The sequence below is a fragment of the Barbus barbus genome, assembly GCF_936440315.1.
Source record: "Barbus barbus genome assembly, chromosome: 23".
NCBI classification, from domain to species: Eukaryota; Metazoa; Chordata; class Actinopteri; order Cypriniformes; family Cyprinidae; genus Barbus; species Barbus barbus.
In genome coordinates this window covers 174,779-202,166 of record NC_136751.1, presented here as the reverse complement: position 1 = coordinate 202,166, position 27,388 = coordinate 174,779, and the positions used below count along the sequence as shown (strand labels likewise).

General features: G+C 42.7%; 2 protein-coding genes across 8 annotated transcripts in view; both read left to right on the top strand.

The window, feature by feature from the left end:
• LOC306842841 (reelin-like) overlaps positions 1 to 3,438 on the top strand; it is a 140,707-nt gene extending 137,269 nt beyond the window's left edge. For 2 of the 7 annotated variants that reach the window (XM_079373967.1, XM_079373966.1), the window contains exon 64: positions 1,776 to 3,419. In XM_079373967.1, the coding sequence (XP_079230093.1) occupies positions 1,776 to 2,100 (325 nt within the window). In that variant the 3' untranslated portion in view covers positions 2,101 to 3,419. Of the gene's footprint in view, positions 1 to 1,679 lie in introns of all 7 variants that reach the window. The other 5 variants (XR_013781786.1, XM_079373970.1, XM_079373969.1 and 2 more) reach the window with 5 other exon arrangements.
• Positions 3,439 to 6,008: 2,570 nt separating this feature from the next.
• Positions 6,009 to 26,543, top strand: LOC306842610 (fibulin-7-like). The gene is made up of 8 exons (XM_079373574.1): positions 6,009 to 6,300; positions 8,365 to 8,524; positions 8,675 to 8,845; positions 21,000 to 21,125; positions 21,877 to 22,029; positions 22,807 to 22,944; positions 23,025 to 23,160; positions 25,511 to 26,543. Exons 1-8 carry the CDS (start codon positions 6,226 to 6,228, stop codon positions 25,869 to 25,871), a joined length of 1,320 nt encoding a protein of 439 aa, XP_079229700.1. The 5' UTR covers positions 6,009 to 6,225; the 3' UTR covers positions 25,872 to 26,543.
• Positions 26,544 to 27,388: the final 845 nt, after the last annotated feature.

Sequence of the window (27,388 nt, the reverse complement as noted above, 5' to 3'; positions counted from 1 at the left end):
GCACATGAAAAAGTTAACTGAAGTTCATTATAATTTAGGTAAATCAATTAAAATTGCAAATGCAGCACAGCACGTTCATTAGCTGTTAGCAATACATTGTTATCTTGAAGATTATGCAACTGCTGTTAAATCAGTAGGACAATATTTCAAGAAGCACTGAAACTAAAGTTATAACAGCGTGTCAATATACAGTTCTGTGAAAAAGTCAACATTTTTTATTTTAAGATGATACCTTTTGCTTTAGTGTGCCATATTTGTTTTTGCCCAGTACTGTGTGCATGTCAGCCTGTCTGTTTTTTTCCATTGTTGTTATCCCCTGTATCCTATCCATCTAATCTAAAGACTCTTTCCTCTACACAACTGGAGACTAATGTCTCCCAATACAGAGCTAACCTTTCATTTTTGGTTTTATACAGTAATTAATCAGATACTTGAAAATATTATGGTCAGAGACAGGTCAAATCAGTCATCCAGGTCACTGGAGAATGTGACAGTAATAACCTATCCTATATACAGCTGGAGTGTGAGAAACAAACCAAGCACAACACTGTATGCCAAAGGATGTACTTAAGCCAACATAAAGCAAAATAGTGTAGCAGTGAAATGAGAGACTTAACGTACACTCACTGGTCACTTTGTCAGGTGCACCTTCCTAATTCTGGGTCGGACCCTCTTTGCCCCAGAATAGTCCGGAGTCATGATTGGCTGATTAGACACTTGCATTAGCATGCAGATGTACAGGTGTCCCTAAAAAATGGCTACTGAGTGTATAAGAGTGAACCCTTCTTGACATGACTCGAACATCCAAGGGCAGAAATGATAATGATGTAGATACTCTAAACAGGGTGAACAGATGAAAGGAGAGAAAGAAGTCATTATTTTCTGAATCTTAATTTACACAGTGATCACACTTCACACCATCAGTTACCACAATTCATGCGTCATGTGTGTTAAAGGAATAGTTCACCCAAAGATGAAAATTTTGTCATAATTTACTCACCCTCATGTGGTCCCAAGCTTGTATAAATTTATTTCTTATGTTGGACACAAAAGAAGATATTTTGAACAATTGTGATGAACCAAACAGTTGTTAGCCCACATTAGTTTCCATAGTAGAAAAATAAATACTATGAAAGTTAGTGGGAACCATCAACTGTTTGATTACCAGAATTCTTCAAAATATTTTATTTTGTGTTCAACATAAGAAGCTCATACAGGTTTGGGATGACATGAGGGTGAGTAAATGATAACATTTTCATTTTTTGGGTGAACCATCCCTTTAATCTCATCTTTGTCATTATACAACTTGAAGCTTCCCGAAGGAGTGGAATTAATGGAAAAGTTAATGTGCCATGTCATTATGAAACTCAGTCTTAATCAATAAATAAAATGGCTTGCATTTGCAACCTGCAGTTTAAAAAATGTTTCGTCTGGTAACCTAAAAAGTGCTGCTTAACAAAATGAACTGGGTTTCCAAAATATTTAACAATAACAAAGTTGATTTAACATTTTTAACCTGTATTATGATGTTTCCAAAACCCTAATATGATTAAAATGCAGTCAAACATTACATGTGTGTGTATGCTTGGTAAAGAGCCGGTTCCCCCGTCCCAGGGCCATTAATTGTGATTGTATTTGTTCATAAGCCATTGCTAACGTCGTGGCTGTATCTCCACTAGTCCAGAGACTCACAGATAAGCACAGATCCCTTTCACCGGTCCTTCACCCTCATCACAGCACCATCTCCCACCCTCCTGTCCCTTCATGCTTTGCAGACGCCCATTCCTGTCCTGGCTGCGTTCCTGGCTCATTGGTCCCAACCTGATGGAGAGAAGAGGCAATGACAGGCTAAGCAATAGCGACTCTCAGAATTTTTTTCCACATTTGTTGACTCTGTCTGTCTGTCTGTCTATCCTCCTCACAACCTCTCGCTGTTATTATATTTCGTCTCTTGATCTTTTTCCATCTGTCAGTCTGTCCTCAAGCTCCAGCCTCAAGCACTACTCTAAATGTCTTCACTCAAAACCAAATTGTTGTCTTTGTCACTTACCAAACAATTACAATGCACTAGCTCCAAAAGACCATGAAGTGAAACGATAACAGTGTTTGAGGTTACGAGTGAACGATCTGTTTGATTCTGTAGTTTGTGGATTCAGTGCTATGTGAATTCTTAAAGAAGCCTAGTTCTGAATTAGAATAGCGATTGCGCACGAGAACTCTTTCCTGGCATTGTTAAACCTCTGTCTGCTTTCCTCTTCACAGCACCCGTAAACAAAACTACATGATGAACTACTCCAGACAGACCGGCCTACATCACTACTACAACAGGAAGAGACGGGCATTGCAGCAACGAACCTAACCGCTTCAAGAGAAAAAGCTGCTGCTCACACATTACTCTGCTGGCTACAATCTGCTTTCCCTGATGAGAAAACACCATGTCAGGTCACTTCTGTCAGCATCTGGCCATACTCTCTCATCTGAACGATACCTTGGACCATCTAGTCCCATTTCTAGCCAATCAATGCCTTCCCAGAGCAGTGTGATGGGAAAGACAAGTACCTAAATGTGACGATTTTTGTATACTTATCTATGAACTATTGGGTTTCCTAATTCTGTTTATTATAACCTTGTTTGAATTCTCCTGATGTGAACGACTACAAAGCTCTCCTGCTCTCACCTCACTTTCTACCACACTGTGAAGTTATTCTGATGGTTATGATGATCATTACTCGTGCTGATAAAGTTCTGAAGAGGAGAACCGAAGAATCATTTCTTGGATGAAGATAATGACAATGTGTTTTGCTGTTGTGTGTCTGTGGGTTCGTTTTGTGATGCGTTGATTGTGCTGTTCAATCGTTTGTTAGTATTATACTAACTTGTATCTTTAGGGCTTGGATCATTTTTCCTTTGTGAAACAAGGCATGTGGAGGAGTCAGCCTTGGAGAGGGAAAAATGAGTCAAGCAGAGAATGAAAAGAAAGAATACATTTAAAAAGAGAGACTAACGATGTTTTGTTGTTGTTGTTAAATCACTTTTTTTTATATATCTTGGTTCCTTAAGAATATTTATGGTAAATGGTTCTCCACTAAACCTATTTAAAATACACTGTGGGTGAAATCTGTGTTGTTGTTTTTTTCTGTTTGTTTTTGGTTTGAGTTTGTTTTGTTAGGTTTAAGTTATTAGGTCAGGTTCTTGGTTGCGATCGATCGACACCCTTCCTTTCTCATTCAGAGTCATCCGGTTGTGCTGTTAGACATCTTTCATTCCCCTCTTTCTTTGATGACCTGTCAGTGTTGTTTATGATGTTACCTTATCCCCTTCTTGGTGTAGCTCTCCAATATAGCAAGTTCTTGTATATATATATTGTATATAAATATATATATGCAGGGATCCATCCGCCTTATAAAGGGGAAATAAAGAACTGTCAAAACCTCCAGCAGAAGTGTGGTGATTTATTAAGGTGTTAGGACATGCACACAAATGCTCATATCCAAATCATATCAGATTTATATCCCCATATGTGACCCTGGACCACAAAACCAGTCATAAGAGTCAATTTCTTTTAAATTTAGATTTATACAGCTGAATAAGATGAATAAATAATCTTTCCATTGATGTATGGTTTGTTAGGATAGGACAATATTTGGCTGAGATACAATAATTTTAAAATCTGGAATCTGAGGGTACAAAAAAATCCTAAATATTGAGAAAATCTCCTTTAAAGTTGTTCAAATTAAGTTCTTAGCAATGCATATTACTAATCAAAAATTAAGTTTTGATATATTTATGGTAGGAAATTGACTAAATATCTTCATGGAACATGATCTTAATATCCTAAGGATTTTTGGCTAAAAGAGAAATGTATAATTTTGATCCATACAATGTATTGTTGGCTATTGCTACAAATATACCTGTGCTACTGATGACTGCTTTTGTGCTCCAGGCTCACATATATGAATAAGACCTGAAACTGATCAGAGAATATCAGAATCCACATGATTTTTCATGTTTACACGTTTGTGGGTTGTATCCGATCTGTACCACCTGGGAGGGAAAAAATTGGAATCGAGTCATTTGAACCATGTAATGTAAATGTGACCTTAGTCTAGTTGTTTGTGCAAAAGCCGTTTTTATTTTTAACATATTATTTGCTGCAACGGGTAGAAATTATGCAGCATTTGACCTCACAAACGGGTTCAGCCGAGCACAGAAGACCCACAATGTCCTGGAGCCTCATTTATAAAGTGTGCGTACGTTCAGATTTGATCGTAGAGTATGCGTACACTTAAATCCACGCCGGCGCTCATATTTATAAAAACGGTCTTTGACGTGGAAAAGTGCTTAGCGTCACGTCAGGGTCTGAGCAGACTACACCCTTTTCATTTGAGTATTGCAGGTTTTTTAAAGTGAAAGCTGTTCTTGCAGCTCGCTGTTCTAAACTATTATGATTGGTGATCGTTTATGTGTTAATGACATTAATTGAGCTGCTGAAAACATTCAATTGCGTGCAAGTTCAAGATCATTTGCGATTCATAGATTTCACATCTGAAAGAGACGCGTACGCGCGATTTCTATTCGTATGTTCATTCTATGAATTAAACGTACGCATATCTGAGAAATGATCGTAAGATCAAATTTAGGATGGTTTCTCCGCAACATTTTAGAAATGAGGCCCCTGGTACAGGAAACCCCTGCAGGGGTGCGTTTCAAAAAGCCAACTATGGTCGTAAGTTCCATTGTTAGCAACAGAGTTCAGCAGAACTTGTGACCGTAGTCGGATAATGATGCTTTTGGAAAGCGCACCCTAGAACCAGTTTTGCATTACACTCACCATTGAATGACAAAATCACATTGCCTGACTGGGAATTGAACCCGGGCCATGGCAGTGAGCGGGCCGAATCCTATCCCTCAGACCACATGCAAGGCCTTGTGTTAACTGACCCTTTACAGGAACTGAATCTTGCTCGAAGGTGGCCGATGTTAACAGTCTCCACACAAAACTGCTGTTCTGAATGGGCTGCTGTCTGCTGGGTTTTTAAGTAGGGTAACTGAGTATAAAGAAGACTGTTTAAACCAGTGGTGCCCAACCTTGTTCCTGCACTGTCACATTACGAGGTTCTGTGGAAGTGCGATGTTGGTGAGCCAGTTATAAATACAAAATCCTGTATGTTCTAGCGCTAAGTATTGCTGGGTTTCACACAGGTGGCTCATATTCGACCCCTGGTACAGCAAAAAAACAGTCTGCTTTTGTGTTGCACTCAATGTTGAACATGTTGGGAACTGAACCCAGTGTGATTATATTGTTGATGAGCTAGTTGTAAATAGAAATTGAGCGCATGGTGAAAAAGACTACTGTATTTAAGAGCATCTTCACTGGGCTATTCTTTGCTGGGTTGAGAACTATCTGTTGCTAAAATAGGGTTTCATGACCCTTTAAGGGTCTAACTAATCATAAAAATAATCCATAAAAAATCAAATTATTAATATTAAAACATTATCTGTTTTACGCACTTTCCATCTATAGTAGTCCACATTTTAAGTTGATCAAAAAAGTTAATCAAAGTTGTCCTAAGACAAGAACGCATTTTGGTTTTAGATTTTAGGACAACTTTGATGAAAGGTTTTGATCCACTTCAAATGTTGACTAGTGTATTTCGAAATGTACTTTTAATTTTTAATTTCCTGTTACTTTCTCCACATTTCCATGATTGTTTCGTTTCTCTATTATCTTGGAATTCTGATCTCAGGCTTGTGTTTTGATTAAATGTTAAATTTATTTGCGTAATTAACTAATCCTTATACATTTTTATTATTGGGCAGAGATAAAAATAGTGTAGATTTTGTACTGGGATATAGAATTTCTTACTTTGGCCCTGACTGATGAATCATGCAAAATACACCAAAAACATGTATTAAGAACTAGTTTAGAAATGGACTCTAATCATGCTAAACCCAGGTAAAGAAACTGATTTCACACCTGTTTAGAAACTCCAGGGTTTTTTCTGTCCATTCAGTAAATTCCTCAACTGACCTGTGGTTTATGAGGAAAAAAGTCCTGTGCTTGCTTTCCTGAAATCCTCTTATAGCAGCAGCCTCGTTCTGAGGGAGTTTTAATGCTGAGCCAGTAAAGTATATAGAGTTTAACGGGAGCAGAGCCTTTTCTAGAGGGAATTCACTACACAAAGGCATTTAATAACATAATCATTGTATCCACTCAACGATTTAATGAAGAGGATGAACCGAAGATATGCTGTGCTCCTTTCAGTATTCATCTGTCAAGTTTATACCATGCTGGCTCAGGTAAGTGATATTCATATAAATAACAAAAACTACAATAGCAGCAGTGCTATGAGTGCTTTGTTTTTGTGTAATTTGAGCTGTAAAAGTGTAAGAGTTCACTGATATTTTACTGCAAGCCAACTAACAGAGCTGTCTAATAAGAAAAAAATTTTAAATTCAACTGCTTAAGGCGTGTTTCAGTACAAGTGAGTTCATTCAGAGTCACAGGTCAAGGGTTGAAGCTAAACACTGTTTACATCATCGTAGTGATTGTGCTTACTCTCTGATTATTATAATGCAGAAAGAGATGATGGTATCAAACATTCTCTGAGCTTCTGCGAAACTGTCTTTCATTGTAAATGCATCTGATTTTACCTGAGTTTGTAAAAGCCCAACAGCAGAACTAGTTTTTTTTTTTTTTCTTGTATGATAAAATATACCAAAATAAGCCCCCATATTTTTAAGTTCCTGTCATTGAAATAGGGGCAATATAAAATCTTGAAACACAATTATGAAAAGTCTTTGGATTCTGACAGACTGTAGGTTTACTGTCTGACTATTGCACTTATTTTTTACCCCGCAGTACTGAACTAGTCTACACAAGCACTCTATTCAGAGGGATCTGAAGAATGTTTTGATGTTCCTTAAAGAGAACACTGTTAACATCAGCAGCTAATGTGTCTCCAACACTCTATCACTTCACCAGCTGCTTTTACAGGAACCTCAAATATTTATCTAGCTTACATAAGTCTTGCAAGATGAAAACATGAAATGGAAAAAAGTTAAACATGGTGCCCTTCCCCTCAGTTACAGCCAGTAAGAAGAAAGGATCATATTACAGTCGTTACAATTGATCGTCATGAATAATGGATTAAGAATGAAATGTTCACATATGTTCAAAATGTTGATGTGTATGAAAAAAATTAAAGAGAAAATTCTTGTGCTGCAGAATTCAAACCACAGAGGATCTGACAGGATCTTAAAGTAGCAAAATTAAGGGACACGTGGAAGAAAACTGACAAGATCCAGCAACATTTCTGTCTTACAATGAATGTAAAGCTTTCCATAGACTGGACACTGACGCCGTCTGCATTCATAACCATAATCCTAAACCAGATGTTGTTTTACAGAAACTGACAAACAATATTTCATGTTTAGATCATGAAAGTTTAAAGAGAACGAGATCCAATGACACCAATTACTGTGGAACATGAAGCAATTGGAAAACATTATGGATGTCTATGGATGTAATATCTATGGATGTAATGCCCCATCGTCATTGTTCTTTAGATGTTGTTTCTAGGGTCCCATGTGTCACTTTTCCAGACCATGCTTTCAGATTCAATATCATGTATGCAGGCCCTTGTAACGAGAACCAAGACAGGGTTGATGGAAACAGAAGTCAGTTATCAATCCATTGTTTAGCTTGTTACAGTAAGCAGGTGAGGAACACGGCAGCCACTATTATGAGATGATGAAATTAATGTTCACACATTTCCATTCTCAAAATACAATGCTTCTCTAAGTGCTTCTGATGACCCTAAATCTGATTTCAGACAGTCTGCTTCTGTGGATTCTTAATGACAAATGTGACCCTGGAGCACAAAACCAGTCTTAAGTCGCTGGGCTATATTTGTAGCAATAGCCAACAATACATTGTATGGGTCAAAATTATCAATTTTTCTTTTATGCCAAAAATCATTAGGATATTAAGTAAAGATCATGTTCCATGAAGATATTTTGTAAATTTCCTACCGTAAATAACAAAACTTCCTTTTTGATTAGTAATATGCTTTGCTGAGAACTTCATTTGAACAAATTTAAAGGAGATTTTCTCTATATATTTATATTCAGATTATAAAATTGTTGTATCTCAGCCAAATATTGTCCTATCCTAACAAACCATACATCAATGGAAAGATTATTTATTCAGATAATTAATTGTTTTTATTTAAAAAAAATTGACCCTTATGACCGGTTTTGTGGTCCAGGGTCACATATAACAAACAACCGTGTGTCTGATCTGAGGCTGTACTGGATCTGGATCTGAGCATCAGTAAGCTCTGACCGTGCGTGTTTTCTCAGGACTGTCCCAGTAAACAAGACCTACAGAACTCCATTCATCAGGCTCACAAACTGCTTTCGGCGCAGGAAGCTTCATATCTGCAGAGTCTTCGCACTTTGAGGAAGAAACTGAGCGTGCTGCAGGACAGCGTCGCAGGCCGGCCCGCTAAAGCCAAGAACTGCAAGTCTCACCTCAGACCCGTTACAGACCTAAAGCAGTGGCAAATGGGCCAAACTACATCAAATGGCATACGTTTAATTATTTTAAAGTGTAAACTTTCAACAATACTCTGAATTGAAAGTCTCCACTCTTGTGTTTTATATTCCGCAGCTACTTGTCCTGACCTGGATGCTCCTCTCAATGGAAAAAAGCTGGGCAAGATTCTGTTTCCTGGTCATGAAGTTCACTTCCTGTGCAATGCGGGCTTTGAACTGGTGGGTTCAGAGACACGGCAGTGTAAAGATTCGCTCAGCTGGAGTGGACAGCAGCCCATCTGCAGAGGTGAGATCTGAAGCTCCGGGTGTGGGAAAGGATTCACTCCATCCAACCTGGAGCCTTTTCCAGTTTGTATGGAAATATCATCAGAACTATCTGTCTGCTCCACACAGTGGCATAGCAAGTCAGTCCCAAGCCCATATGCAAAAACATTACGGGCCTCCCAAACGTTATAGGCTAATGTGGGCTCCAACACTCCTTATTGTTGTCTTTTCTGAGGTAAATAACATTACATGACTATTCACAAGCTGTTTTATTGACAGTATAAATGTTTAGAAGTAATATTTCACGTTCATTAGTAGCATGACAGCCACCCAATAATTGCTATAGGCGTGTTTTGCTTTTAATATAACACAAATCGTAGAGTTTACAGTTTGTCAATTTTATTACGAAATACAAACAATAAATGTGTTTTTCCGATCTTTATTGTGGCGTGAGATCACTGTTGAAGCGGCATGTGAATGAATCATCTTTTCCTATTTTCTACAGCATGAAATGAGCATGAATGAATATCAGAAGACATGTTAAAAAAATCAGAACATAATAAAAACGAATATCTCATGTAATCGACCAGAGTTTAAAAAATCGTCAATAAAACAGCTTGTGTATAGTCATAACAGTCGTAACAACATTTACCTCAGAAACGCCAACAATATAACTCTGCCAACGTGGTTTTAATATTCTCATAAATCAGTCAGTTTACGGACAGCACTTTTTTTTGGAGTAGGTCAAATTTTCACATGCAATATATTTATTCATGCAATATAACAACTTTAATCTCGTAATTTTGACTTTATTCTAAAAATATTATGGCACTGAATGCTGCCATATTTACTAAATTAAGGCAAACACACTCTTGGCACAGCGGCCCAAAATGCAAAAAAAAAAAAAACTACTCAATACTCACATTTTAGTTGTAATTAATTTTATTTAATTTAATTCTCTAGGTCTTTCTTTTGACAAATTCATCCACAATGTCCTTGGTGTTTAATTTAAGGCTTCATGTATTCTCAATGTAAAGAATAGCTACTTTCGATGGTCTTTAGATAAAAAAAGAATTAAAATAAAAGAAAGAGAATTAAAATGGTGCAGGTGTCACTGAAGCTAGATTATAAAGTTGTGATACAGTTTTTTCACCTAGCTAGCTACCAACCTCACACTGTTTTTTTGTTAATTTTTTTAATTATTAGCTATTACTGTATTTGGCTGTGGCAATACAGTGCTTGCACGTAGTTTTAGAAAAGGATGCAGTTCTAGCCGCTATCCTTTGGTAATTTGACGCTGGCTCTTATGTGTCACGGTCGGTGGTTGTAGTAATCGGCGCCCACACAAAAGGATAACAAAAAGGTATATTTAATAGCATCAACACACTTCAAACCATTTACAACTTAATATCCGACAAACATAAAGGCAGAACTGAGGACTTATAAAGAAACAGGAAACAAAGGAGCAAACTAGATAATTAATCAAACACAGGTGATGCATATAACTAATTAACAGAACTGGGTCATGAACTAAAACAGGAAGAACCAAATAAGGTCAAAACAGAACTGAAAGGAAACTAAACCGAAACTGACATGTTACATATCGCCCCCCTCCCGGAAGGTGCGTCCCGCACCGTAATATACACATCACGGGCGGGGGGGGCGGGCGCTCTGGAGGCTGGAGCAGGGCCCGGACAGGGAGGAGACCAGGGAAGCCTCCAGGGCGGATCAGGGGCCTTGGGAGGCCATGGCAGGATAGGAGACTCGGGAGGCCATGGCGGATCTGGAGCCTTGGGAGGCCATGGCAGGACTGGAGATTCGGGAGGCCATGGCGGATCTGGAGCCTTGGGAGGCCATGGCAGGACTGGAGATTCGGGAGGCGATGGCGGATCGGGGTCCTTGGGCGGCCATGGTGGATCTGGATCCTCGGGCGGCCATGGCGGATCTGGATCCTCGGGCGGCCTTGGCGGATCGGGGTCCTCGGGCGACCATGGTGGATCTGGATCCTCGGGCGGCCCTGGCGGGTCTGGATCCTCGGGAGGCCTCGGTGGATTGGGATCCTCGGACGGCCATGGCGGATCAGGGTCCTCCGTGGCCTTGGCCCTTGGCCTGGCCACACAGACTGAGACTATATGGCCCCCCCCCAAAATTTCTTTGGGAAAGCTCCCCTCTGGAGGCCACATTGGAGGAGAGGGTTCTTGAGGGCGCTCTGGAGGAACGGACTCTTGGGGGCGCTCTGGAGGAGCGGGCACTTGAGGGCGCTCTGGAGGAGCGGGCACTTGAGGGCGCTCTGGAGGAGCGGAGCTGGAAGGAACCAGCGGAGACGAAGGAGAGCTGGACGGGACCAGCGTAGGTGCAGGAGGGCGCTCTTGCAGCGCGGACACTTGAGGGCGCTCTTGCAGCGCGGACACTTGAGGGCGCTCTTGCAGCGCGGACACTTGAGGGCGCTCTTGCAGCGCGGACACTTGAGGGCGCACGGGAGGCGCGAAGCTGGATAGAACCAGCGGAGACGAAGGAGAGCTGGATGGGACCAGCGGAGACGCAGGAGGGCGCTCTTGCAGCGCGGATTCTTGAGGGCGCTCTTGCAGCGCAGACACTTGAGGGCGTTCTTGCAGCGCAGACACTTGAGGGCGCACGGGAGGCGCGAAGCTGGATAGAACCAGCGGAGACGAAGGAGAGCTGGATGGGACCAGCGGAGACGCAGGAGGGCGCTCTTGTAGTGCGGACATTAGAGGGCGCACGGGAGGCGCGGGGCTGGACGGGACCAGCGGGAACTCAGGTGGGCTGGACGGGACCAGCGGGAACTCAGGTGGGCTGGACGGGACCAGCGGGAACTCAGGTGGGCTGGACGGGACCAGCGGGAACTCAGGCGGGCTGGACGGGACCAGCGGGAACTCATGACGGCGGGACGGGACCAGCGGGAACTCATGATGGCTGGACGGGACCAGCGGGAACTCAGGTGGGCTGGACGGGACCCTCTTGCGAGGTGCGGGGATAGGCGGACACAAACGAGGAGCAGGCACAGGATGGCACTGGCGAGGAGCAGGCACTGGATGGTACTGGTGAGGAGTAGTTTCTGGCGTGAGCATGGGAGCCGAGAATTCCGGGGGAAGAGCCTCATCCAATAGCCCCCTGTCCTTTACCTGAGGCGTAGGCGGCGGAACCCTCTTCACCGCAGCTGGCGCAACGTTCATCGCCCTTTTCGGCGGCTTCCTCCTCGCCGCGGGCGGAACATTCATCGCCGTGTACGGCGGGATCCTCTTCACCGCAGCTGGCGCAACGTTCATCGCCCTTTTCGGCGGCTTCCTCCTCGCCGCGGGCGGAACATTCATCGCCGTGTACGGCGGGATCCTCTTCGCCGTGGACGGCGCAACGTTCATCGCCCCTTGCGGCGGAATCCTCCTCGCCGCGGGCGGAACATTCATCGCCGTCTCAGGCGGAGTGACTTTCTCTCGGGCGGTGGGTAGGGGCGAGCGGCGAATGGCAACCCGTTCTCCCCAAAACGGATGGCCTCGGTAAGCCGCGATAGGCAGCCCGACATCCCACGCAGCACGAGCAGGGGCGAGCCGCGAACGGCGGCGTGAACCCCCGCAAACTACGGGAACCAGCTCCAACATTCCGAGCGTTAATCTCGTCTTCGTTTGGGGTCGGATATTCTGTCACGGTCGGTGGTTGTAGTAATCGGCGCCCACACAAAAGGATAACAGAAAGGTATATTTAATAGCATCAACACACTTCAAACCATTTACAACTTAATATCCGACAAACATAAAGGCAGAACTGAGGACTTATAAAGAAACAGGAAACAAAGGAGCAAACTAGATAATTAATCAAACACAGGTGATGCATATAACTAATTAACAGAACTGGGTCATGAACTAAAACAGGAAGAACCAAATAAGGTCAAAACAGAACTGAAAGGAAACTAAACCGAAACTGACATGTTACATTATGTAAACAGTGTTACGCAAGGTATACAGTGCCCTCCACTAATATTTATAAATATGAGCAAAGGCCAGCTGTGAAAATAAATCTGCATGTTTTATCCGTTTGATCTTTCATTAAAAAAATAAAAATAAAAAATCACAAAATTTTTACCTATCCTTAAAGTAAAACCACTGAAAGTGAGAAAATCTCATGGGGATTTTTTTTGTTTGTTTTCTCCAATGCATGTTGGCCACAATTATTGGCACCCTTAGAAATTTTTATGAGTAAAATATCACTGAAGTATATTCATTCATATTTACATGTTTTAACACACCAGAGTGACTAGGAGCATGACATTGTCCAGCCATGACTTCTGTTCCACAGGATTATAAATATGAGAAACACAAAGGCCAAATTCCCTTAATCATCCATCACAAGGAGTAAAACCAAAGAATATAGTTCTGATGTGCAGAACAAGATTGTTGAGCTTCACAAAATAGAAAGTGGCTGCAAGAAAATAGCTAAAGCACTGAAAATGCCCATTTCCACCATCAGGGCAATAATTAAGAAGTTCCAATGAACTAAAGATGTTATGAATCTGCCTGGAAGATGATGTGTGTCTATATCGTCCTAATGCACGGTGAGAAGGAGAGTTTGAGCAGCCAAAGACTCTCCAAGGATCACAGCTGGAGAGCTGCAGAGATTAGTTGAATCTTGGGGTCAGAAACCTAAAAATATATATATATATACTATCAAACATCCCCTACATCACCACATGTTGTTTGGGAGGGTTTCAAGAAAAAATCTCCTCACTCATCCAAAAACAAACTCCAGCAAATTCAGTTATCAGACACGACTGGAACTTCAAATGTCACTGGCTCAGGTGAAACTGAAAAAGAGCTTTTTGCCAGCAAATCAGTGAACACAGTGATAAAAAGTACCCCATGTCCATGGTTAAATATACTGCTGGATCTTTAATGTTGTGGGCCTGTTTTTCTGCAGGAGGTCCTGGACATCTTGTTCAGATGCATGGCATCATCAAGTCAAGTCAAGTCAAGTCTGCTTTATTGTCAATTCTTCCATATGTACAGTACATACATAAAGAGAATTGAAATTGCGTTACTCTCAGACCCTTGGTGCATACAGTTAACATTTAAGACACTGACAGTAGACGTTCAAATACAGATATATACAGTTTAAACATATGTACATACAACTACACAGATATCCAAATGAGGACATTGTAGAAAAATTAAGAATGGGATAGATAAAGTGGCATAAGGCACATGGCAGATAGAGTGCAAACCAGTTAAATAAAACAAAATTGTGCAGATATATGTGTATATGTATAAAGTGTATATATATATTGTCGTGGGAGGAGCAAACGACAGACACAGTGGGCGTGGCGTCAGGCCTCGGAGAGGTTTTTATTAAACAATAATCAAAATAAAGTGTCCAAAGGGGGTAAAAAGTGTCCAAAATAAAACAGGGAATCTGGTGTCCTCGTCGTGCTACGGGCTTGTGAAGGAGGGCAGTGCTCGGGAAGGAAGGGTCCAGGTAAGGGGCGGAGTCTGGTGGCTGCACGCCGGTGGCGGTTTCTTCTGAGCGGCATCATCCATCCTTTGCCCGTGGCGTTTCCGGGGGATAGAACGGCCCGGCATCCTAGCCCATCAGCCATCAAACGGGTGCGGAATTCCATCCATACGCTACGGGTCCGGCAGCTCACGTCTCCGGTGGTGCGGGAATCCCTCAACGCTCCCTTCCTGGACCCACGAGGACACCAGCGTGCATGCACGTGGAAGAGACCGGTCTCTCGAGGAGAGGTGTGCTCGACATTTAAACAGCGGCGGTGATGAGGCTCTATTCACATCAGGTGCGCCTCATCACACGCCACCAGCCCTGGCTGTTCAACGCCCCTCCTCTCTCACACACCCACTCCCGTCGGGAGCCTGGTGAAGGGCGGCGAATACGGGACGGGGTGGTGATGATAATAAGGGGGGAGGCAGCCGACTCGTCACCGACACCCCCCCCCCCCCCCAAGCGACATCCCCGTCCTAGGGTCGCCGCCCACGCAGGAGTGCTACCTTCCTCAACCAGGCTCCAGCGGACGGAGTGGGCGGGGCAGGAATTCCTCTCCAGGCAACTCTCCCTCTCGCACCGCGCCGGAACCGGGACAGAGAAAGCGGTATTAGTCGACAGCCTCAACCAACCATGGGGTAATGACACCAAACAGAACGTCACTTACCCCATTGGTGGCTGGGAGGCTGTCCCCGTCCTTCCTCCGTCCCCGTAACGGGCTCCACGGCCGGCACTTAATAATCATAAACTCCACCAAGGGTGAGCAGTGTTTGCAGACCACAACAGCGTCGCGGCACCATGCATCATTGATGTAAACACAAAGCCCGCCACCGCGGATCTTACCTCCCTCGACAAGAGCTCTGTCAGCTCGATAGCATGTTAGCTGGTCGAGCTGTATGGCGCAGTCCGGTGCGCTATTGTTAAGCCATGTTTCCGTAAACACAAAAGCACAACAGTCTCTTACAGTCCTCTGAGTAGAGCGAAGTAGTCGGATGTAGTCCAGCCTAGCTCGTATACCTCCGCGCTTACCCCTCTTCTGCTTCCTCTCACGCCGGTTGTAGCGCCTCCGCTGTGGGCGAGATGCAGTAGAGGGGGTCGGTGATGGAGTAGGCTTTCGGAGCAGACCGAGGTCCCGCAGCTCTTCAGCGTGCACTGAGTTTAACTCTAAAAATGTGATTCTGCCGACATCAAGCAGAAACTTGACTGTTGACAGAGACTGTATGCGCACTTAAAGACAGGTAGACGTGACGAAGATGTACAAAAACATTGCGACTTAAAAGACAAAAAACACGAAAACACCGTTCTGTCAGGAGAGAGAGAAGCCGCTGCGTCTGTGCGCGCCGCCATGTTTTTTACTAAAAAAAAAAAAAATTAATGGATTCTATCAAATACCAACAGATAAAAATTCTAAATCTGACTGTCTCTGTTAGAAATCATATAATGGGCCATGGCTGGATCTTCCATCAGGACAACAATCCAAAACAAACATCAAAATCAACACTAGTGAAGTGAAGTGACATTCAGCCAAGTATGGTGACCCATACTCGGAATTCGTGCTCTGCATTTAACCCATCCAACGTGCACACACACAGCAGTGAACACACACACACACCGTGAACATACACCCGGAGCAGTGGGCAGCCATTTTATGCTGCAGCGCCCGGGGAGCAGTTGGGGGTTCGGTGCCTTGCTCAAGGGCACCTCAGTCGTGGTATTGAGGGTGGCGAGAGCGCTGGACATTCACTCCCCCCACCTACAATTCCTGCCGGCCGGAGACTCGAACCCGCAACCTTTGGATTACAAGTCCGACGCTCTAACCATTAGGCCACGACTTCCCAAACTAGAATGTGTCACTGAGCACAAAATGAATCTTTTACCATGGCTGCCGCTTTCCTCTGACCTGAACCCTACAGAAAATAAACAAGAGAAGAAGCTGTGAATCTGAAGGATCTGGAGAGATTCTGTATGAAGGAATGATCTCTGATCTCTTATCAGGGTTTTTCAAACTCTTCAAACATTACAGGAGAAAACTCAGAGCGGTTATCTCTGGAAAAGGACATTGCAATAATCGGGTGCCAATAATTGTGGCAAACATGAACTAAAGAAAGCAATGAATTTCACGATGAGATTTCCCCCCACTTTCAATTGTTTTACTTCAATGAAAGGTTAGAATTTTGTGAATATTTTGAATGAAAGGTCAAAAAGATAAACAAATGCAGATTTATTTTCACAGCCGCCCTTTGCTCATATTTACAGAGGGTGCCAATATTAGTGGAGGGTACTGTAATTCATTTTGTTTATATTAAATGTATGCCATTGCCTAGCATCCATCTGGAGAATCTCCACTCTCTACCCAACAAAACAGACAAACTCCTTCTGCTCTCTCGGACAAACAAGGATTTTTCTAACTCTGCTGCTCTGTGTTTCACGGAAACCTGGCTGAATGGTGACACACCGGACAGCGTACTACATCTGCCTAATTTCCAGCTGATCAGAGCAGATAGGGACGTGGAATCAACGGAGAAATCATGTCGCGGCGGGACGTGCATTTACATCAATGAGAGGTGGTGTACAGATGTAACTGTGTTAAAGAAGATTTGCTGTTCAGATCGAGAAACGCTCTTCATTAACTGCAAGCCGTTCTATTTGCCGCGGGAGATTTGTTCGTTCATTCTCGTGAATGTCTACATTCCACCGCAAGCGAACGTGAGCTCAGCTTTACAGAAACTCGCTGATCTGATCACAGACACAGAACAACAACACCCGCACTCTGTTTTCATTCTCGGGGACTTTAATAAAGCAAATCTCTCCCGTGAACTGCCAAAATACAGACAGCACATCACATGTCCCACCAGAGACAGTAATATACTGGATCACTGTTACACAACAATAAAGGACGCATATCACTCTGTCCCACAAGCAGCTTTAGGACTCTATGATCACTGGTTCATCTTATTCCGTCCAACGTGCAGAAACTTAAATCTGCAAAACCTGTATTAAGAACTGTTAAAAGATGGACTAATGAAACAGCAGGATTTACAAGCCTGTTTCTCTCTCTCTCTGATTGGACTGTTTTTGAAGCTGCTGCCACCGATCTGGATGAGCTCACAGAGACTATAACATTGTTCCCTTGTAACATCTTATATCAGTTTCTGTGAGGATATGTGCATTCCGTCCAGGACTCATTTAACCTACAACAATGACAAACCATGGTTCACTGCAAAACTCAGACAGCTCCGTGAGGCCAAAGAAGATGCTCATAGAAAGGGGGATAAAGTCTTATATAAACAGGCTAAATACACACTGGAAAAGAAGATCAGAGTGGCAAAGAGGAATTATTCTGACAAGCTAAGGAACAAATTCTCTTCCAGTGATTCTGCTTCAGTGTGGAAAGGTATGAAATATATCACCAGTTACAAGACACCATCCCCCAGCACTTTGGAGAATCAACAACTAGCAGACAACTTGAACAAATTTTATTGCAGGTTTGAAAAATCACCCCACACCTGCCCTGAACACCTCTCCACAAAACCATTCACACCTCCAGCAACCCCCCCCCCCCCCCCCCCTCTCCCCCACATCTACAATTCAGATAAGTGAAGATGATGTGCGCCAGGTCTTCAGAAAGAAAAAAAGAAGGAAAGCACCAGGCCCAGATGGTGTGACACCAGCCTGTCTGAAATCCTGTGCTGACCAGCTGGACCCCATCTTCACACAGATCTTCAACAGATCACTGGAGCTGTGTGAAGTACCTTCATGCTTCAAACACGCTACAATAATCCTTGTCCCAAAGAAACCCAAAAGTGTTGGACTTAATGACTACAGACCTGTGGCTCTAACGTCTGTGGCCATGAAATCATTTGACAGACTGGTTTTGGCTTATCTGAAGGACATCACTGGACACTTAGTGGACCCCCTGCAGTTTACCTACAGAGCAAACACGTCTGTGGATGATGCAGTCAACATGGGACTGCACTTCATCCTGCAGCATCTGGACAGCCCAGGGACTTATGTGAGGATTCTGTTTGTGGACTTCAGCTCCGCTTTTAAAACCATCATCAAGGACACACTTCAGAATAAACTAACCCAGATCTCCGTCCCCACCTCCGTCTGCCAGTGGATCATCAGCTTCCTGACAGAAAGGCAGCAGTTAGTAAAGCTTGGTAAATTCACATCCAACACCCGCACCATCAGCACTGGAGCTCCTCAGGGCTGTGTTCTCTCCCCACTGCTCTTCTCCCTCTACACGAATGACTGCACATCTAAAGACCCCTCTGTCAAGCTCCTGAAGTTTGAAGACGACACCACACTGATCGGCCTCATCCAGGACGGTGATGAGTCTGCTTACAGACAGGAGGTTAAAGAGCTGGCTGTATGGTGCAGTCTTAACAACCTGGAGCTTAACATCCTCAAAACAGTGGAGATGAATGTGGACTTCAGGAGAAACCCCCCTGCTCTCCCCCCACTCACCATCATGAACAGCACTGTGACTGCAGTGGAGTCATTCAGATTCCTGGGCACCACCATCTCTCAGGACCTGAAGTGGGACAATCACATTGAGTCTATTGTCAAAAAGGCCCAGCAGAGGTTGTACTTCCTTCGCCAGCTGAGGAAGTTCAACCTGCCACAGGACTTGCTGAAACACTTCTACTCTGCCATCATTGAATCCATCCTCTGCACTTCAATAACTGTCTGGTTCAGCTCAGCTACCAAATCTGACCTCAGAAGACTACGGAGGGTAGTCCGGACTGCTGAGCGAATCATTGGTACAACCCTCCCCACTCTCCAAGAACTGTACTTATCCAGAGTGAGCAAAAGGGCTGGTAAAATCACTCTGGACCCCTCACATCCAGCACACTCCCTCTTTGAACTGTTACCGTCTGGTCGACGCTACAGACCTCTGAGCACCAGAAAGACCAGACACAGGAACAGTTTCTTCCCTCAGGCAATCCATCTCATGAACACTTGACAATAAACGCGGAACACACAACTCTATTATACTTTATTTATTCACCACACTTACTTACTTTTTTTCATTTCAAATTTGCACATATCAGACCTGTACACACATAATTGTTTATATTATATATTGTGTTTTTGCTGTTTTGTACATTGCCTACTTGGATATTATTCTTTTAATATCTCTGTCCTGTCTTGTTGCACTGTGGAGCTTCTGTCACTATAAGAAATTACTTGTATGTGTAAACATACTTGGCCAATAAAGCTCATTCTGAGTCTGATTCTAAATCTTTGGTCTGATTAAATCTATTACTTTTTCCAAAGCAAAAGTTCTACGCCATATTTATTGTGGCAACAAATTAAGAATATGTTCACTTGTTTTAATTAAAAGCCCCCCATCCGCGGGCCCCCATTCAGCCCGGGCCCATATGCACCTGCATGCCCAGACGCTACGCACCTGCTTCCACATTAGAAACACCATTCCCTTGAAAACCTCTCAACTTTCCAAAATGCATACTCAGTAGTATTATATTAGCTGCATTCGAATTTAAAGATGTTGTAAGTGTGTTAATAGATATTTGTTGCCACTATCTGACAGATACAAAATATATTTTCCAATGGTGTAAAGTTCAGAATTCTGTGCTTTCAATTTTGTTGCCGCAGACTGTGGAAGGTCTTTTCTTTTCCACCTGAAACCCAACTGAAGGCCTTTGAGATGAGCTTAACAAAACCCAACGTCTGAGCGCAATGATGCTGTTGTGTATTGTTGAATATTACATTTCAAAAGCATGAATCCCTGTACTGCTATAACAGCTTCCACTGGATGTTGAACATGGATTTTCTTCCATTCACACACCATCATTCAGGTCACTGGCCCACAGTTGGTGTCTCAATTGATCCTGAAGGCGTTTTGTGAGATTCTCTGGGTTTTGTGCAGGCCAGTCAAGTTCTTCCAAGCCAGACTCCGTAAACCAGGGGTTTTCAACCTTTTAGGACATTAAAATCAGCAAATTATTTTTCTTTTGCTCTTTTGATTAACATTATTAACATATGAAATGAAGCTGAAAAGACACATGAGAATGAAAAACGTTCTTATACTATACCGCCCCTGGTATAGTGTGCGTAATTATACTGAAACATAAATATATAACCAGTTTACCTGATTCAATGTGATGGCTGAGCCTGTTTCTGCCAATCCGTGGTTGGATTCCCAACCCGGCTAACCGTAAATCATCTGTCAATAAATGTGACCGATACTTGAGCCAGCTCTGCTCTAACTGCCGCCTGATTAGCAGTGGGATTAATCAGATTGCCCCTAGTGAATGGCTAAAGATTTGTTAGTTAATATTCATAAATACTGAAGTGTATGCCTCTGAATTAACAGATGCTTGCGCCCCACAGGTTGCAAATCCCTGCCGTAAACCATACGAGCATGACCTTTGCTTTGTGCGCATGGGTGATGCCAGCAGAAACCTACCTTCCCCAAGCTGTTGCTGCAAAGCTGGAAGCACAGGATTGTCATCATATGTGTAGCATCAAGACTTGAACTCACAGAAATTTCACTTTCATTCACATCAACAAACTTTTAACGTATCAGTGGAACGGGAGCAGTGAGAAATCACACATCTGTGACAGAACTAGACTCAGCAAACAGTCTGACATCCTCGGGTATAGTATTTATATATGTTCACTGAGTTACTCTCCTCTCTCAGATATCGACGAGTGTCTTTCAGCACCGTGTGTCAACGGAGGGACGTGTGCAGACGAGGTCAATGGATTCAGCTGCGTCTGCACCACGGGCTGGGCCGGACCCACCTGCCAGTCTCCAACTCCAACATGTGGGTTTTAATCTACTCAGAATCACATTTACAGACATAGAGTTTGACGACGAGCACAAAATGATGCTATCAGACCTATCAAAGTATACAGTTCTGTACCGCACCTCAGTATGGATGCTGAAGTGTTAATGGCCTCCTCTGATGGTTGCCAACACTCCAGCCACATATTCATCTTCACTAAATACACGGATAGAGCAGTCTATGTAGTTATAGCTGCTGTCAAAACAGCCAGTAACATTTTGCCAAACTGTAAGACACATTTTTATATCCTCAACAATCAACTAAAAGTTTACAGTAGGCAATGTCCCATTTCTAAATGAGATATTTGTAAAGATATATCTGCTAATTAATCACATATGGCTCACATCAGTCTAGGGCTGTCGTGATTCGTCGCGACTAGTCGATTATTAAAAATCATCAACTTCATTTTGCTCACGTCAACTAACCGGCAAAATAGCAGAAGTAGAGAATTTCACGGACGAGAATCCATAAAACACATTTTTAGACTATTTTCCAAGGCTGCATGATATATTAAACCCATTTAAAAATCATAATTAAGCATAATTGTGAATTCACAAACGCTATGATTTAATTAAATAATTATATGCGATGCAGTTCACACAGTATATGCTCTTTAATTATTTCCATACGTGTAGGTTAAGCTCGTGCGTCTCACAGCGGCTCCGTTCACAGTAGCTCCACAGAAACTGTTCCTGTACTGCTTGCTGTTGAACCCCGAATCTCTCTGCAGTTTTTGTCACTGTAGCAAACTCGTCTCCTGTCAGCGCTGGAGCCGCGTCCTCGTTCATCCGTCCGTCCAGATGCAGTCCAGTTCAGGGAACGACCCACTGCACCTGTGAGCCTGGATTCACCATCTCCGGCCGCGACAGCAGCGTCTGCACAGGTGCGATCCAAACACTCTCCATAGCAGTGGAAGACCCCAGCTGAACAGATGTCCTGCTCAAAACTGCATTTCTCACATTATTTTTCTCACATGGAGACGCATTTAGCTGTATACGTAAAAAGTTTGGGTAACACTTTATTTTTAAGTCCATTTTAGACATTCTACTAACAGTAAGTAACTTTGCAACTACATGTCAACTAACAGTCATTAGAGTATTAGTAGACTGTCTGCTTCATATATTCTAACACTTTATTTTGATGGGTCCACAACATACAACACATTGACTATGAGAAACTTTAAGTATATGTCAACTTAGTCTACTAACCCTAAACCTAACCTAACAGTCTACTCAGAGTTAGTTGACATGTAGTTGCAAAGTTACTTATAGCTAGTAGAATGTATAAAGTGGACTATTAAAATAAAGTGTAACCAAATTTTGTATTGTATCGGCGTTTCGTTACAGCGCCACATACTGGTCTGGCGTGCATACTACATTGTTTTAAGTCGGTGTCGTGGTTTCGTGCAAATATTTCTAGTGACGAGAAAAAAAAAAAAGATTGGATACTGAAAGCTCTGGGTTCGAGTGGATGAGCCCTTAATCTACTCTGGAAGCAGTAGGTGACTAATAGCAGCACAGTTTCTCTTGACACTTTATTCTTTACCAGCCTGTTTAGGCGATTCATTGGGAACGTCTATGCTGCTCTTTTCAATAGAGACAGAAACACTTCTCTCGTTTTTTTTCTTTCAATCAGCTCACTTCTGTATGTTTTTTCCTAGACATTGACGAGTGTAAACTGTTCCACAACGGGCCGGCCGGCCGTCTGTGTTTGCACGCGTGTGTTAACACCGCTGGAGGATACCGATGCAGCTGCCCTGCTGGCTACAGCGTGACCCCTGACGGCCGCAACTGCAAAGGTCATTCATGAACAGCAGAACATGCACTTAGGAAACAAAACGGTCAGCTTTGGTTCTGACCCTTCTGCTTTTGCTCTCAGATATCGACGAGTGCAGCAGCAGGCAGACCAACTGCACGCGCGAGCAGCTCTGCATCAACACGTACGGAGGCTTCCAGTGCATCACAGTCGAGTGTCCACCGATACGGAACGCCACCTACGTCAAAACATCTCCAGTGTAAGTAACAAAGCGTCTTATTTAAAACTAAAGGGAACGTGAAAATAGGGCTGGGCGATATGGCCAAAAAAATTGTTGCAATAATTTTTTTCAAATCAGTCACCATAAATGTCAAATCTTTATTTCTTTCAAGGATAAAGATTTTTACTCCAAAGTTAAAGCTGTAGAAACATTTTTTCTTAACAAAAGAAATACCTTTAATTAAAAATTTATTAATTTCTTAGTTTCTGCATGTTCTATTGAGCGATATTGTTTCAAATCAAGAAACAGGTTTGTGTTGCCTGATAATATTAATAATAATATTACTTTTTTAGTCTCTTAGAACTGCGCATTTGGTAGTAGCTTGAGTTCGGATGCAGATGTAAATTTATGTCTGTAACATCTGTAAAAATTGTAACAACCTAATTTTTGTAAGGTGAAATTTAATTATTCTGACTGATTTTTTATTTTATTACCCATTGGTCTTCCATAGTAGCATAATCATGATAACCACAGTTAAAACCACACATATAGCACATCAACAATTCCATGATAAAAATATAACTATATGGTTTTTAGTATTTGTATGAAAAACAGTAGTCTAAAAACATTTAGTATAACTGCACTACAGCTTAATCACAAAAAATACTATAATTATTCCATTAGTCCTTTAATGCATTTAATTCATGTCTACATTAATAATATAATATAAAATCCGATACGAATACCCACAATTCTGCCACAATACCATGGTGCAGTTAGAGTTACTACAGTAAATCCATGGTAAATGATGGTGATTTGTAGACCGAAAAGTCTTCTGACTGTATTGTTGCAGCCCTGTTTCATCCGGCTGTAAACTAGTTTAAATCACAGTCATGTGTGATCTTCCTGAATTCAAGCGCTTCACGCTGGATCTCACAGCACTGTTTAATGTCGCGTGATCAGCAAGTAACGCATCTGCTCTAGTGAAGCTCGCAACCGCTGCGCTACCGCTTGAACTCTGACCCGAGCGGACACGTACACAATACAGCTAAATTCGGTTGTCAGTTCACCTTTTACTCCTTAATCGCGTTCTGTACACACATTAATTCACTAAAGTACAGGAGTGACAACAGCATTCCACAACTGCATTAACTCCCGAAAAATACAGGTAATGACAACTGCATTTAGGCCACGTACACACTACAAGTTTCAGGAGTAACAACCGCATTTAAATGCAGGAGTCCCGTAAATTATCGTTCCATGTGGGTACGGAACAGCACTCACTCCCGCATTTGTAACCATAGCAACATGCTGTCGTCTTGTGGGAGTGAATAAAAGTGTATCCGTTTGTTTAGCCGTTTTTTGACTAAATGCGCTTTTTGTCCGTCGATTTTAGACGTGCTGTGTTTCTGCTCGGGAGGCTGCTTTACAGAGCGCTGTCTTTCAGTGTTGCCATGTCCACACATTTACAAGCGCTTTTTGGCATGTTGTTTGGTCTTAGCTCATAAAGATAGACACTTTATGAAGTTAATAAAGTGGTGTGTCATGGACATTGTCACTCCCGTATTTTAGTGAATTATGTGTGTACAGAATGCGATTAAGGGGTAAAAGGTGAACTGACAACTGAATTTAACTGCAGTGTGTATGTGGCCTTCGAGAAATTCTATGCAGTGTGTACGGAACCGAACTGAACAACTAGTTGTTAATGACGTATTTGAACATGCATCAGTGTATTTGTCTGTGTGTGAGATGCAAGAAAACAGTGAAAGAAGTCTTAACTTAGCACGGGGCTATCTGCGCTCATGAGCCATGTGGTGACGTGACAGTGTTGCCAGATCTTAATAGAAAAAAACAAACAAACAAGGACAAACACAAAAAACACTAAAACACCCAAATGCTTTGTTTTATAACACCAAAAAAAAAAAATCATATCTCATATCTGTGACAGACCACTATATTAACTTCATGAAGTGCCTATCTTCATGAGATAAGACCAAACAACAGGCAAGACTGCAAGACAGCGCTCTCTAAAGCAGCCTCCCGAGCAGAAACACAGCACGTCTATCAGCGGTAGTTTAGTTAAAATCGACGGACAAAAAGAGTCTTTAGTCAAAAAACGGCACATAAAAGGATGAAGTGAGTGCTGTTCTGTACACACATAGAAGGATAATTTATGGGACTCACTCCCGTTTTTAAATGCGGTTGTCACTCCTGAAACTTGCAGTGTGTACATGGCCATGTGTCGCGCGGTTTCGTTCCGCTTTTGCAGCATAAACATTATATATCAAACATTTATTGAACTCTTCATATCGTTTTATCAAGGACAATTATATTGAGATAATTATTGTTATGGTTTTATCGGCCAGCCCTAAAGGTTTTGTATGTGCAGGCGCTGCGAGAGGAACCCGTGTCCCGTGGACAGCAGGAGCTGCTCTCAGGCGCCAGACTCTGTGTCCTTCCACTACATGTCGGTGGTGTCCAAGCTCTCCGCGCCGCGCGTCATGTTCCGCCTGTCGGCCGTCAGAGTCACAGGGGACACGCTGCGGTTTGCGTTACTGGGTGGCCGCGGCCGGCGACACTTCAGCGTGCAGCGCTCAGATCGCCAGACGGGGGAACTGCTGCTGACCAGTCCTGTCCAGGGTCCGGCCGCGCTGGACGTAGAGCTGGAGATGACGGAACTGGACAGAAGAGAACTGCTGGGGCGCTACATCACCAAAATCGCCATCTTTGTCTCACCATATGAGTTTTAGAGTTCAGCCAGAGACATTAATATCAAGTTACTTATATTCAGAAGAAGTCCGGCTAGTTAGTAGCTAGAAACACAGACTGAAACAGTATGTGAGCGGAGTAATAGTTTCTCAGGGTTTTGTAATCAGCTCCACTCTGGGTTTCTCTTACTCTGGAAAACTGCTTGACTAATCAGATCAGAGATAAACTGTAAACTGTCCTTGAAGCTAAATGTATGTAGTTGGACATATTTATCATAATAAATATTGTCATACAACATGATTAATAGAAGAGGAACCATAATCATCAGGTGTAGTCTGTATTTATTTTGAGCTTGGACCAATAACTAATATACCTATTGTAATTTTTCATTCTAATGTACAAGTTTTTTTGTCGTTTATCATGTCCATGTGTCTAGGACTGTTGACAGATTTAAAAAATTCTAAATTTAATGAGCCTCTGAATTCTTTTGTGGTGTACTCAGATCCTCTGTTAAGATGTTTCTCTGTCCATACATTTAAACACATTCCTGTTGAGCGGCTTAAATATGCAGAATTTAAGCGATTGCTTCAGTCTGTTCCTGTCTGTTGTGCTGCTTAGAGGTTTGCGTTTGTAGCTCTGCTTTTTTATTGAATCTTTACCTTACTTTCACTCTCTGTTGTTTAAAGTGATAATATATAACTTAATTCCCACCATATTTCTGGTATTATCTATCAAACTAATTCACTAATTTGATCATTCGCTTTTTAAAACCATGGTTTCATTCGCGCCTATTATTGTTTTCTTTTTTCCCCGCTCTGTTTTGATTTCTCTCTCGCTCCGTTTTTCACGAGTTCATCAAACAGCAGTGGTAAGTTAAGTTGGTATCATTCATCAGTCACGGTGAGTAATGGCTTCTTCTCCTGCTATTGTTGTTTGCACTTCATGTCACATGTATAGTTTATCTCTCTCTGTCGGCGATGAGGGATCCACATGTGATAAATGCAGGGAAATGGTTAGGCTGACAGAGAAGGTTTCAGAATTAGAGACACGCATCCAAACTTTAGTTGAGGATAGTAAGAATGTGAGGGCTGTAGATACTGCTTTGGATGCGACTAGCTCAGGGAGTCCTGTACATTGTTCGGTTCCGGTTGAGCCCGTGCAGCAGGGCAACTGGGTGACTGTGAGGCGGCCTAGTCACGGGTCAAAACACCGCTCTTCCGTTCCGATCAGAACATCAAACAGGCACCCACTGAGAAACCTGATGAAAGTGCTCTAGTTATTGGCGATTCTATTGTACGGAACGTGAAAATAGAGACACCAGCCACCATAGTCCAATGTTTACCGGAAGCCAGAGCGCCTGACATCTTGGCAAATTTAAAAGTGCTGGCTAATGCTAAACGTAAATTCAGTAAGATTGTTATTCACGTCGCTGCTAATGATGTTCGACTTCGCCAGTCGGAGATCACTAAAAATAATGTTAAAGAGCTGTGTGAACTTGCAAGCACGATGTCAGACACTGTAATATGCTCTGGTCCGCTCCCTGCTTACCGGGGTGATG